At 36.8% G+C, this 13,893-nt stretch overlaps 1 protein-coding gene across 2 annotated transcripts in view; it reads right to left on the bottom strand.

Annotated features, from left to right (window-relative positions):
• NRAP (nebulin related anchoring protein) overlaps nt 1–12,528 on the bottom strand; it is a 52,904-nt gene extending 40,376 nt beyond the window's left edge. For both annotated transcript variants that reach the window (XM_063338305.1, XM_063338306.1), the window contains exons 1-10: nt 12,263–12,528; nt 11,902–11,996; nt 11,119–11,206; nt 7,898–8,002; nt 7,260–7,364; nt 6,487–6,594; nt 5,534–5,638; nt 4,892–4,999; nt 3,232–3,336; nt 398–502 (exon numbers count right to left, since the gene is read on the bottom strand). In XM_063338305.1, the coding sequence (XP_063194375.1) occupies nt 398–502; nt 3,232–3,336; nt 4,892–4,999; nt 5,534–5,638; nt 6,487–6,594; nt 7,260–7,364; nt 7,898–8,002; nt 11,119–11,206; nt 11,902–11,996; nt 12,263–12,334 (996 nt within the window). In that variant the 5' untranslated portion in view covers nt 12,335–12,528. The remainder of the gene's footprint in view (nt 1–397; nt 503–3,231; nt 3,337–4,891; nt 5,000–5,533; nt 5,639–6,486; nt 6,595–7,259; nt 7,365–7,897; nt 8,003–11,118; nt 11,207–11,901; nt 11,997–12,262) is intronic.
• Nucleotides 12,529–13,893: the final 1,365 nt, after the last annotated feature.

Here is a 13,893-nt window from a genome sequence, read left to right as displayed (position 1 = left end):
CTAGAGGCATGATACATCAAAATATCAAAACCAGTTCAGCTCATTCATCCTCCATTTATTCACTACTGGGAATACCACAGTGGTCCACAGGATGATTAAGGCAGTTGAAGGTTTCATTAATAATACAGGTGCAGATTTGCCAGGAGGGTTAACCTAACAGTAGGGATCCCCATTAGTTGCTACATCCATCTCCTCCCTCATGCAAGTTGGAGCTGTGTCCCCTTCTATTAATGGATATTATTAATCCCCTGAGCCATCCAGTTCCCAGCAATGCAGTGAAATGTCATTGTTGTTTACTTCTCGAGTGTAATTTTAGCATTCTCCTCCCAGGCACTGCTCTGACAAACTGCTGTTTTTAATTGTTTATGAATTGTATTGATTCAGGTTTCATACTTACATCACTTGCCAATTCATTTGCTTTCTTGGCATTTTGATAAGCTGGAGTGATCATAGCAGGAAAGCTTCCTTTCCCTCTGCGTTCTTCATACTCATCCATATAATCCTGAAGAAAATTCAGAGTGTTTACTCATCATAAATGAGCAGGTGGGGCTTTCGGTGATTTCACAAAGCCCCATAGTCCTTGTTAGTAGGAAAGTTCATTACTTCACTTTATTCCTTTTTTATGAAAAAGAAAATAAAATGACCAACTCTAAGAATAAAACCACCCATTAAATTTATTGTGCCTGTAAAATTACTTTTGTTGCATTGCAAGAGAAATTTAGGTAGCAACTAGCCGTGGTCAAGATAGCATCCAAGTATACAATGATATACATCCTTCTAACCTCACTTCAGCTCTTACAGATATGATATCTGCTAGTCCCTCTATGTGTCAATATATGTTTCCCTGGATAGCTATAAAAGAATCTAATGGTTTGGGCAGCCAGGAGATTTGCTTAAACTTTCCAAGTTTAGTGTACGGTTGACCTTCCTTTGTAATGTGACAGAAGTCTCTTGATCTTTCCATGGCCATTTCTCACATCATAACTGACCAAAAATAATATTTCTCTAGTGTAGTGATATATTTTGAAGAGGGATTCATAAATATCTAGATATTTCTGCCTCATGAAAGTGGTAAACCCCTTAGGGAACAAAATCACAAAACGCCATTTGCTTGATTTAAAAAAAACCAATTGTTGCAGGATTAATACTGTTAAGTCTATCTATAAATAAGTTTACATGTAAATGTTTGACAATTTGAAAAGCCTTTTGATAATTTAATAACAAAACACTGGACTACGTCAAAGTTTTCTATGGCAAGATCTGGGGCGAACAGGGTAAGTACACAAACAAGTAAGATACAGCGTAATGTGTCTTCTCTGTAATATTTTGTAAATCCTTTGTAGTAAAGAGCCAATTTAAGCGAAAAAAGAATGTGTAGCATGTCAAGAATGTCATGGAGAGCACAGATAGAAAGGACAATAAATATTTGGGGTATCTCTTGTGACTTCTCAATGCAAAACAATCCATTGCATGTCATTTTGTGCACCATCAATGTCACATGATAAGATAGGTCATATCATAAATTTGTGAACCATATAATGTAATTATAGTTATATCATCTAAATTATTCTATAAACAGGCGCAGAAAACGAAAAAATATCCTTGACTAATCAGCTGAGTTATTTTTTTAAAATGCCATTGGTGAGTTTGTCTTCTTCAGACTAACTTGCCATTTTCTTTTTCTTACAGTATTTTCAAATTTTCTTACAGTATTTTCAAAGTTCTGGAAAATAAATTTTAGCCACTTCTAAGTTTTTTTTTTTTAAATATGAACAAAACAGGTGTTCAGCACACAGGAATTTTACAGTAAGATTCCTTAAATTGTCTCATGTTATATATAGATCTGTATGATGTACCCTCAAGATCTCAACAGTTATAAAACTAATCCCTTTACCCATGTTAAGTCACTCATGCTTCACTCAGAGAGATCCACTAATTTCAGTGCCTCTATCTTATTTGAATAAAAATATCGGAATACAATCTATGAAGATTAAAACTCAAATTAAATTTGAAGTCTGTGACTGAAGTTTCAAAGATACTTTCAAAGAAAAAAACCTTAAATTAATTCTAAAGATAGCAGTAATTGAAATGCTTGAATGCAGTGCTTGAAATGAAATGCTTGAAAACGCAATTAGTGCTTTTTCAAATTCATTTTATTTGTTTATTCTTACTAAAACTTGCAGTAGCTCAAAAGACAGAAACTAATTGAAGGCTTCAATGCTACATATTCTAAACTCATATTATTCAAGGATGGTTTGCTTTTCACATATTAGAAGATGTAGGTTTGGACAGAAGAAGTGAAGAAACATAAAACTCCCAAGTGTCTTAGGACAATACATTCCCTGTTCCTTCATTTCTCCAAAATATATGGATCTCATGAGGAGCTAGGATGAAAAACCAAAGACTAACCATACAGATTTTTTTATACAAAAACACTATTCAATTCCTTTCAAATTCCCTTTAGCTGTATTCAGTTCTATTTAACTGTACTATTTCCCTAACTTAACTGGAATAGAACTTTGGATGCATTTTGGGAGACCATAAAAAAAAATTGCATTCCCTTAAAAATGAAATAAAAGCAAAATTAATGACACAGACCGAAACAGAACTAAAGCCTACTTGGTTCCACGAATGCAGAACTACAACATGTCTAGCCTACAATACCACTTTTGCGGAAAAGCTGAAATCTAAGAGATTGTGTATGATCTTCAGTGCCATTTGCACGTATTTAGAGATGCAAAGCTTCTAAGATTTCTAAAAATACTGGCAGGGAAAAGACGCTTAACTACCTATTAACTTTCTACCATTTCACAGCCCTTTTACTTTTTCACCTAACTGAATTTATATTTTATTTCTCATGGAATGGGAAAGTTTTCACAAGTAAACTCATTTCAGTCTGACACATAACACCACCACAATAGACATGTATAGTCCATACATGCACACAGATAAAATTTGCCAGGGTAAGGCTTACCTTTTGGAATGATCCTACCATAAGGATCAAGCAGTGACAATGCATGAACCTTATAGTCTCATCTTGTAAGTGCCAATACAGAACGCATTACACATTCAGGGCATGGTGCTGTTGCACACCATCTTTTCCTTTGAAACCTTGCTTTCTTATACAGGAAAGCAAAGTGAAAATAGGTTCCACTGCAGTTTCTAAAGTCTTGACCAATCAGCCATATTAATAATCAACATCAGCATGGCTATCTCTCGGATGTTGCATACCTGGCCACATTGATCTACATTTTCTCTTGCAAAAGTAACATCTGTTCCAGCTGTATGGCTTGCTTTTCCCTTGATCTCTTTTTCATATCTTTGATGATACTTTACCTAACAGGAAAAAAAGAAAAGGAGAAGAATCATCTGGATGAGTTTAGTCTGGTACACAGATGCTGCATAATAAATAACAATCAACGACACGTACATGTTGACAATAAAAGATTCTCAAAATTCCCATTGCCACCAATATATAGAAGTCAAATATGCCACTTGGAGATATAAAAACAAAAAGAGTGTTGTACTTTTTAGGAATGCACTAGGAACATGGGACTCGCCATTTCAACCCAGACCCAGTTTGTCTGGGTTGTCTGTTCCCTGCTTGTCAGTGGCTAATCCCTCATGCTCCAGCAGGTTAAAAAAATAGAACTGATTGTAATGTAAATTCAGGGTTACCACAGCGCACTTTTTTTTACCACAGGGTCATCTGAACACCATTAATAAATGGGCTTGTTTCTGAAAGATGCTGATCTCCTCAATGATCAAGGGAATTTTAGGCAATCAACCTTTAAGTTTAGACAAAGATTTGCACTACCTTTGCTAAGTCAAAATAGCACCTATAACCTGATGCTGCCCTTTAATCACCATGTGTGGTTGCTGACATAAATGAAGGGTTTTCCACAGATCAAAGGCAAACAAAAACATTCAAATGTTTTACAGTCAGTTGCTTCTGCCTTCAAAATTACAGATCTCTTCTTATTTTCCTCAGTGACTCTTAATAACGTTTTAAATTCACTTCCATTGAGTTAGCACAATATGTTATCTTCTCCAACAAAAAGAGCTTTCCTTTCAGTCTCCAGTGACAAAACACAATTAACTGTACATTTTGAAGCAATACCGATATCCTTTTACAATGCATTTTAAACAACAGAGGGGTGTTGTGGTTTTGCTATGTTTGGAGAGAGAAAGCAAACCAATAAAGATCAGTACACCAAGGAGTTAAAAAATGCCACAACAGTAAGGAGAGGAAAATGAATGGAATAGAAAGCTGTATTTATGAATCTATACCTATGTCAAACGTATGCACGTATTTATATCTGTGTGTATATACTTTATATATACAATTGCTATTCAAGAAGCTAATTTCTTGCATAAATAAAAGCCTTATCCTGCAACAGCACAAAAGAAGGAATAGGAGAATGAACTGCAGGGACCCACTTGGAGCATGGGAAGTCACGGCAAAGCAGAGCTCTGCAAACACAGTCCTCCCCTGATACAAAGTCACCCAGAAATATTGTGTAAATTAGAGTTGCACTTCTGCCCATCTAACTCATATTGGGTTGGGCAGAATGAAATCAAAGACCTCCAGCTGACTCCTTATTGTCTTTCTTCTCGGTTGTATGCAACAGGAGGCTGGGTAAAGGGGACACTTTTGCCCACAAAAATCCACAGTGTTGATTCACAAATAAAATGTCTTATTTTCTCCTTGTGCATAAACCTCAACTTTGGCCCTGCAAAGGACAATCACTTGAAAATCTGTTTATGAAGTCTACTGCTAGCATAACTCCACAGTGCTCATGGAATTTCTGCCAGTAAACATTTTAATCCAAAATTTGTGGAGGAATTTACTCTTTTCTTCCCAAAAACAGACTTTGCTTTGGACACTTACATCACTGGCTAATTCATTCGCTCTCTTGGCTATTTGATAAGCTGGAGTGATCATAGCTGGAAAGCTGCCTTTCCCTTTCCGTTCTTCAAAGTCTTCTGTGTATTTCAACTGTAAAAGTCCAAGACAGTTCAGGATTAATCAGATTAAATGTATCTTGATTGCACACATGATCGATTCTTAAATTTGCAAAGTCAGGTGTTTGATGACTGTCATCTGCCAAATGGAAGATGAACTATGAAGTCTGAATCTTTACAACATAGTCTTTAACTACATCGCTTACCTTCTGTAGGACCTCTGTGCCTCGTTCAGGGTATAGGATGGATCACAGTTTTTTAAAGAAAATAATAAAGCTGTCTGCAAGAATTTGTATTAGTGTCAGGCAGCTTCTTTACTTTGCATGGCACCCAGTTGCTGGGTATAGAACAGACTAGTTCTCTGCCTTCAGTTCTGACAGCCAGCTAGTCCCTAAAATAGCCTACAACTGAATATTGTCTTTATAACTGGAAGTATTAAATACTTGATGGTAAAATGAGTCTGCCTTTAAAATATTAATTTTTTACTTTTCTTTGTGTTCATATTTCTAAGTGATGTAAGAGTCACTTGCAGAGTCAAAAACAGGTCAACTTATTTTGTTTCACTTACGTCACTTGAAAGCTGTGCTCCAGCCTTTGCGTGAAGTATATCTGGAGTGTCTACAACGGAGGTGAACTTCGAAACTCTCTCTTCATGTCCCCGCTTATATTCTACCTGAGGGAGAAAACGTATAAAATAAATATTATGAGCAATGAGCAGCTAATATGCATTTTCTTTCAGAAGGCTTCAAGAGAAAATGAGCAACAGCAGTCATGACACTCCCCACCGTACGGTCAAGCTATTAGTATATTTAAGGCCCAATTTCCTTAAAGTGAATGCCAGAAGCAGACAGAAAGGGACCCAAATAATCAAATTTCCAAATTATACTAGATTTATGTGAGCCATACATTTGATTAAAATAGTCATTAACGGCCCAAAACACTAAGATCATACTGCAATGACAATGCAGACAGTGTATGCAGAAAACAATGCAATACTTTGAAATAATTTCTACAGGATTTTATCTTTTTCAGTTGAATTGTTATTTTTATAAATAAGCAATTTTCTGTGCATATATTTAAAGTAGCTTGTATATTAATTAAATTCAATATTACAGTATTTTTATTTAATATTATGGTATTTAACTTCAAATAATAAGGAAAGCAAAAAACATCGGATGTAAATAAATAGATTAATAAAGGCATAAAGTGAAAATAAAGGTAATGAAGTAAATAAAAATTTCAGGGTGATTCACAATCTCTTTCAGCTTGTGCTACATTACAGAAAAAGTTGTGACATCTTTCAGGAAATATCTATATTGCCATTTATCCTATATTATTGTCTTCCCAGGCCAAGTAGTTTGTTAACCCTGTTTCCTGCATCATGTTAAAGTTTGCTCACTTCGTAGAATTAACAGTACAACAAATATCCAGCATAGAACATATTGTCTGAAGTGAATGGCCTAAACACAGGATTCTCCAAATTCAGAAGTCTAACATACAATTAAAAAAACTGTGACTTACGTTACTGCTTAGTTGGGTGGCTCTCTTAGCAACCTGATAACCTGGAGTGATCATAGCAGGAAAGCTGCCTTTGCCTCTCCGTGGCTCATATTCTTCTGTATATTGAAACTAGAAAATTAACATTTTTTGTTTTATTGTTGCAGAAGAACCCACTGTAGTTTAATGTGATTCCTCTTTTAATGTCTGCTTCCTAAAAGTATGTATTACTTTATTTAAAAGTATACAAATTAAAGAACATATACCTTATAAGTTTCTTAGGTAGAAATATTTCCCACATAGAACAGAAAACATTCCCCATTCATATCAATTATCCATTGTTAATTGGCTATGTTGACTGGCTCACTAACCCATTGTATGGGCATAGACAATTAGTCATTATTCAGAAGTGATTTTCATTAGCCATGGAAATACAGTCAATGAAAGGTCTAATCTGTGGAAAATAAGACAGTTTTTCCATCATGACTTCTGCTTGACTGAGGGAAACACCACTGCCTGCTATGTCAGGATATAATCAAGGTCACTCCAGATATCATTGGTCAGTCAGTTCTTCTCAATTACATAAATATATAAATGTGTGATTTCTAGGATGAGCAATAACGTTGTTATGTGACTTTAATCACTTACATGGTTAAATACTGTTATTGACAGAAGTAAACATGTCTGTCTCTCTCCTTTGGCAACATCACACCAAAGGTTGGCTTTGATGCAGTGGTAAGTCTTCAGAATATGATAGACCATGACAATAAAGCTATTCCAAACATGAGCCCACTTACATCACTCAGAGTCTTCTGTGCCTGTGTTATCCTGACCATCTCGGGATCTGGGATGGTTCCCGAGTACCATGATTTTCCCTCCTCATAGGCAGCATAGTAAGCATTCTACAAAACAAAAATTAAATAAATACCAATCTTCACCAGTGTTTTAATACACAAACAGCTGATATGACAGAAAAAAGGAAACACACACAATGCTGTGGAAGTGAAATTTACTCTCTGCAGACATACAACACAAGGCCTACACTCCACATATGTTCAGAATTCCAGGGCAGAGCTTGTATAACAAGAACTGACATGAAGATGTCAGGATCTAGGATGCTAAAGTAAGACTCAAATCATTCCCCCTAGGAATCAGACCACTTGTTGTGAAGCTTCAGTGTCAGTAGACACGTTGAGTATGGCTGTATGTGTAGCAGTCCGAACAGCTAACTGTATAGATACACTCTTCCTTCCTCATCTTCTGATTCTTGCACTCTAAGCTATAAATAAGTTATGCTGCCTTGAAAAGTTCAGCCAAATGAGAAGCAATGGCTTTTTCAGCATTGAAATGCTGTGAGTAAAACCCTAACAATCAGGACTGCCAAGGCCTGTCTTCTGCAGGCTAGTGGCTTGGAGACTTGAGGGATATTTCTTACCTGGGTGGCCAGTTGTTGGGCTTTATAGGCAGCTTCAATTTCTCTGGACCTTACATCCCATTGAAACACTGATTTGAATTGTTCACCCTCTTCTCGATATTTTATCTAAAAAAAAAAAAATTGACTTGGTATTAGTAATTTGTTAGTGCAGAGTAACACACCCCCATCTTAGGGGAAGAACAAGAAGGGAGACAAACAAGGTGAACACAGTCTCTTAGTCCACAGTGATACAGAGTCTGCATGAACTGCAGCAACAGGAGGAGATGAATGCAAGACAAAACGACAAAAACAGTGCAATTCCCACCATAACAAATCCACTTCAGTGCCTGCTAGTTTTGGATGCACTTTAAACCAGCCTAAAGGAAGGCTACTTCCAAAAACACCTCCACCCCTACTAAGCGACCCTTCTTCTTGTCTATCACACACTGACACCATCAGACAGGCAGCCATGGGGCAAATTAGATCAGGGAATTAGTATGTAGCCTTTGCTATGTTAGCTTTCAGCTATGTTAGTTCCTTCATCTGCCTCACCGCAAAAATCATCAATAGCAAGACAAGAGCATCAATGTGAGTGCACAGAACTAATTCTCTGGGCAGCAGCACCAACACGAGTCAGTTTAAGATGATTTACTCTAGTCCTAGTGTTTACCTGTGTCTCTCTGTTAGATCTGCAATTACTGCAGACCAGCCTAGTTTTGTGTGCCAACTAATAATTTCACCCTGAAGACATATCTATATATGATATGAATGCAGAAAGCAAGGAATTGTGACAAGCACACCCAATCCACCAAATCTCCACAGCCCGTAAGAAAATACGAACCACCTTCTGAGAGCTTGCAAAACTCTCCATCTTTTCCTCCTTCTTCCTCTTTAGACCAACGCCACTTACATCCTGCTTATGTACAAAGAGGCAACATAGCCTGTAGCTCTACACAATGCAAAGGCTACATAAGTACTTCCTTCATGCCACCCATTCTTAGCAAAGGAGTTTTCATGGAAGAGAAGTTTGCATTTAGCCCTAAGGTCAAAACTCTAATTCACACCTGGCTTCTACCTAAGATTTCTGTTATTATTGGAGCTGCACATCTGTAAAGGAGCAGCATATTAGACCCAGAATGAGGAATGAAGTTCTGAAAGAATAATTCAGTCTTTAGATAATACTTTTGGGGGAAATAATCTATGAGGATTGAAATCCCTGAGAAATTTTAGGCAGAACATATCATTGAAGCATTAGATGAAAGAACTATTACCTGGTGAGCAATATTCCACTCTCCTATTTCCCTGCACAGTGTCCACAAAGTATCATGACTGTGTAAATGTAAATTACCAGGGTATTTAGTCCTGGGTCATCATTTTCCTACTGTTACTTTTATCATGACAGCATACAGAAATCCAACTGAAATCACTGGTCTGTTATACAAGTCACTCTACAGATGCAAAAAATAACACTCCCTGTCCTGAAGAGTGCAAAATCTAAACTGATCAGACAGAAAAATCACTGAGCATGTGTATCATTATTCCAATTTTACAAATTAAGTACAGAGGTACAGAGAGGTGAATGATTTGTCTGCTCACATAGAAAATCTGTAGATGGAGTGAGCTGAATTTTTTATCTCTGCATTCGAGTCGGTGTCTCAATATAAGACTTCTGTGAGAACATCATGTTAGGATTGAAGAAACATGCTACATTTTCTGCATAAGAAATAATCTTACCTAAAAACACCCAACAAACTACAGTAGCAATTGAAACCTTTTTCCAAGTTAGCATTATTTTATACATTTACCAACGAAAAAGTTTTCCTGCACTCAAAATTTCTACAGAAGTACTCCCTTTAAGTAAGTACTGCAGAATCAGCTTCTTTACTACCCTTAGCAATTTTCTGTCTGGAGCAGAACCTCATTATGTGATTGAAAAGCACAGAAGGTGCTTTAGGTGTAAAAAACAAGGGAAAGTGATCTTTGAGCTATAATTTGTCTGGCGTGTATATTCACATGCACTGGAAGTATCAGAGTCTCATATCACTCCCTAAAACCAGAAATAGAACCTGCAGTAATCCCAAACTCATTCCTGAATAGATCTGTCACACACAGTTTAAAGTAAGTGTGATACTCACTACGGAAATAGTTACTGCCTATGATGTTGCAAAAACTGCTGCATAAGAATACTGTACAAGAATGATAAAAGATACAGCGTTTGATAAAGACTATTAACATATATCAACTTTGTACAGCTAATACAGAACATCGGAATGAATTTAATACACTATAATCTCAGAAACACAACTTCCTTCTTTAATTTTAATGATGGCTAATCACATTGAAACACATTGGTTTACTTAGCCATGCAATGAATAGCACCGTTTTGGAGAATCAAAAGACACGACATTCAAGAAAACAGTATTACACGTGGAAGTGAGATAGCTATCAATTATTGGCTGTTTCTGTGTTTCTCGTTTCATGAAATTCTTAGAAATGCAAGTTTGAAACAAATGTATCTGGAGGAAAACGATGCAAGGCAGAAAAGAATGGCATTTGAAAAGAAAGAAGACTTTGAGCACCCCTAGAGGTTCGCCGGGGCACAGCAGCCTTTTCCAGGCTAGATGCAGTGAAAAGGGCATGGAACACGGAAAGCAATTCCATCCTTAACGCTTCAGCAAAACATTTTCAGCAAAACCATACAAAGTTCCCTGGACTTCGTGTTTTCTCACAAAAAGGAAATAGCATCTCAGGTTAGTCAGAATTACTTGACAAAGTATTTATAAGAACTTTTGCCTGCATCCTACTGAGATAGAATTTAATTTTTGTTTTGTGCCCTTTAGTATCAGTTTCAGAAGAGATCATAAAGCAAGCAGGTCATTCTTGTTTCAAATGGCTGTGTAAGCCCCCATGATTCTGTTACTAAGTTTACATAGCTCTGGGCAGTTTGTGTGAGCAATGTTTCCATGTAGATTATCAGATATGGCAGGGGAGAAACTGCTATCCATTTTTGTTCCTGAAAGCTGAAGCAAATTCAGATTTAAGCTTTCCTTCTTATGAGTGAATGCATTTTAAAAATTATGATTCAAACCCAGGCTGATTTCTGACTGCTCTAAAAGAACACAGGAGGGTAAGTAAAGAATACATATCTTCTTTATGTAAAGAAACGTTTCTAGAACAAAGACACAAATATGATATCAAAATGTAAACCAAAGCTAAACACATTTGGCCCTCAAGCTTCTTACCTCACTTACCACTTCCGACAATTTTTTTGCATTTATATTTACTGGTGTCTCAAATACGCTTGTGAACGCATTGTTTTTTGGGTTATGCCTAAAAAAGGGAAGTGTAAAAGGATATTAGGAATGTATCAGACAGCCCTCCAGAAAGGTTCTCTTTGAGCACGCAAAAACACAATACCAGCCTCCACCCCTCTATACATAACTTTTCCCCCACACAGATCTCAGATTACATTCAAGTTATTATTGTATGGAGTAGGTGCCTAGAGCAAAATTAATTTTAATGATCGTCATATCAATGCTGTGTTTCTAATAACAAAAGAGAATAATAGAATAAAAAGCAACTGTCATCTCTCCTTTTTCTGCTGACAAATTTGACAGGAATTGATCATTATAAAATAAAAACTTCCTAGAACAAACTAACTCCAAAATATGCATTTTATACATTTTCCTGATGATTAGCTCAACCTTGTTAACCCTTCACCACAGATTTGGAAAGCGCTGAATTTTATGGTTGGGTTTATTTTCTTCCCACAATACTGAAATGGAACTTAATTTTACATCTCTTAACACACTGGACAAATAAGGAAGCTCTATATACAGTAACAAGAGTTTCCCATCATTTGTGATTCACATAAATCCAAAGATATGCACGAAGGCACTAACAATACATAATTTCACATCACACATGGGACCAGGCTGAGTCCAAATGCTCATCTTCTATTACATTAAAATGACTTGGCATTTTAAGCCTTTGCTTTGAAAAAAGAGAAAAGGAAACAGACTTACGCTTGACAGTAAGGCTTTTTCTCATGGCTAACAAAGTTGTTTACTGTTAACATCATCTTGCATACTTCGCAGTGAAAACAGGCTTTATGCCATGTCTGGAAATACCACAAAACAGAAACCAAACAGACATGATTTGTATTTCCTTATTATTCTGTTGAGTTTTAAATCACAGTATTGATCCTTAACATTCATTTCATGAATTTGAAGAACTCTTTCCCAAATATATGCCTATTATTAAGTCATTTCAGTTCTGAACCCAGTTATAAGTAAAGAATTTTTGGAACCGAGAGATTTGCACTGTGTTAAAAGTGTCAGTCTATACATTTATTATAGTCCAAAATAATAAAGAAAGAGAACTGACCTGATCTATACAGTTAATCTTCTCAGCAGGGTAAACCCCATAGCCACATCTAGCACACGGCTGCACATTCATCTTGAAATCCAGAGAGTGAAAAATATATAGGTTTATACAAAAGGTTCAAAGAGTATGAAAGTGACTTTTTGGCCTGTGCAAAGCACACTCTAGACACTCCAGTCAAGGCCTTTTGCTGTGGTCAATGGCTCCCATTAAAGCTCTGAATTGAAGTCTGTTGCTCCGTTTGCTGACCTTCTGTTTCAAAGTCAGCTGCAGGCTGGCTTTTAAAGCTGCCAGTTAGTAAGAGCGGTTATTTTGGCAACTGTGTCAGTGCGTAAGGGAGGGTAGCAATATCTTTCTCTAAATAGAAGAATGAACTCACAGAAACGAATCATGTCCATGTGAATGTTAGAGTCTGATCATTTAGTATTTCAGTTTTGCTGTGAAGCCAGTTGTCATAAGCCCAAGATGAAAAGTATATACAGCAATTTATCATAATCTCTCCTCACCCTGATACACAGCAAGTGACCTCATGGAGGACTACTCTGTGTTTGGGAATAGCCTCATATTAGAAGGAGGTACCACCAGAGACGCAGGCCAGAGATGGGTTTGGATCTTCCTGGCCTTTTGTTGGATCTAGAAGAGGTACACCGTCATTGTCCCAGCCAAGTTATTTTTTTTCCCTCGGTCCCAGATCAGTTTCACATTGTATATTACGGGCAGCAGAGCAGAGTACACTCATTTCTCATGTCTTTCCGTTTCATCAACCTACCACTCCATTTCCAGGTATAGGAGGACGCACAGTGAAGCGGGCAGAGCCTCTTATCTCAAAGAGTTCCAAACATGATGGGTACAAACCCAAACATCTGTCTCCTACAGGAAAAACTTCAGAAAGAAACCATTTACTTTTGAATAGAATGAACAAAGCAGCTATTTAACAGTGTTCACAAAGAGTAGACTGGCATAGATCAGAATATAAAATTTCCTTAGTCAAATAATGATAAGGAATTATTATTATGCTTGATATCAGGATTCAAGCAAGTTACTAGGGTTGTGAAGTCTGCTCTGAACAAAAGAAGTTATTAAATTCTATCAGCTACAAATGGTCAGGATTTGAGACTTAGATCTCACCTAATCATAATACTTCCAGCTGCAGGGCTCCATAACCCTGGGACACAGCTAAGAGTTATCTCAATCCAAGTAAAAGTCTACTCAGTCGTCCATGCATCTGCACCACTTCCCGTGCCTGCAGCAGTTCTAGGATATTGCTAAGCACTTTCCTTTTCCATAAATTACAAATAATTCAATCAAAATCATTTCTGTCTAAACCTTCTGGGTATGCTTAGAGAGCCTCCTATTCATCTCTCCATGGAGATACGCAGTTCTGCTTAACTTATTATTACTTCTTTTACTGAATGCTGACAATGTACTGGCACAATGTACTGTCAGCAACTGGTGTGCTGAAAATAGAGTCTCTAATCTGAAGAGCAATGGGTATGGCACAAAGTCCTGAAAACACTTGAGGCCTTTCAAAGTAAGTAACTAATATCAGTGTATAAACAGATGTATTTTCATTTTTTAGAAGAAAATGTTCACAGAACATAATTTCTTGTATTAAAACAACTACTGCGTTACCT

Source organism: Chroicocephalus ridibundus, chromosome 6 (genome assembly GCF_963924245.1).
Source record: "Chroicocephalus ridibundus chromosome 6, bChrRid1.1, whole genome shotgun sequence".
NCBI classification, from domain to species: Eukaryota; Metazoa; Chordata; class Aves; order Charadriiformes; family Laridae; genus Chroicocephalus; species Chroicocephalus ridibundus.
Note: the sequence above shows the minus strand (reverse complement) of the source record. Positions and strands in the feature narration are given on the sequence as shown.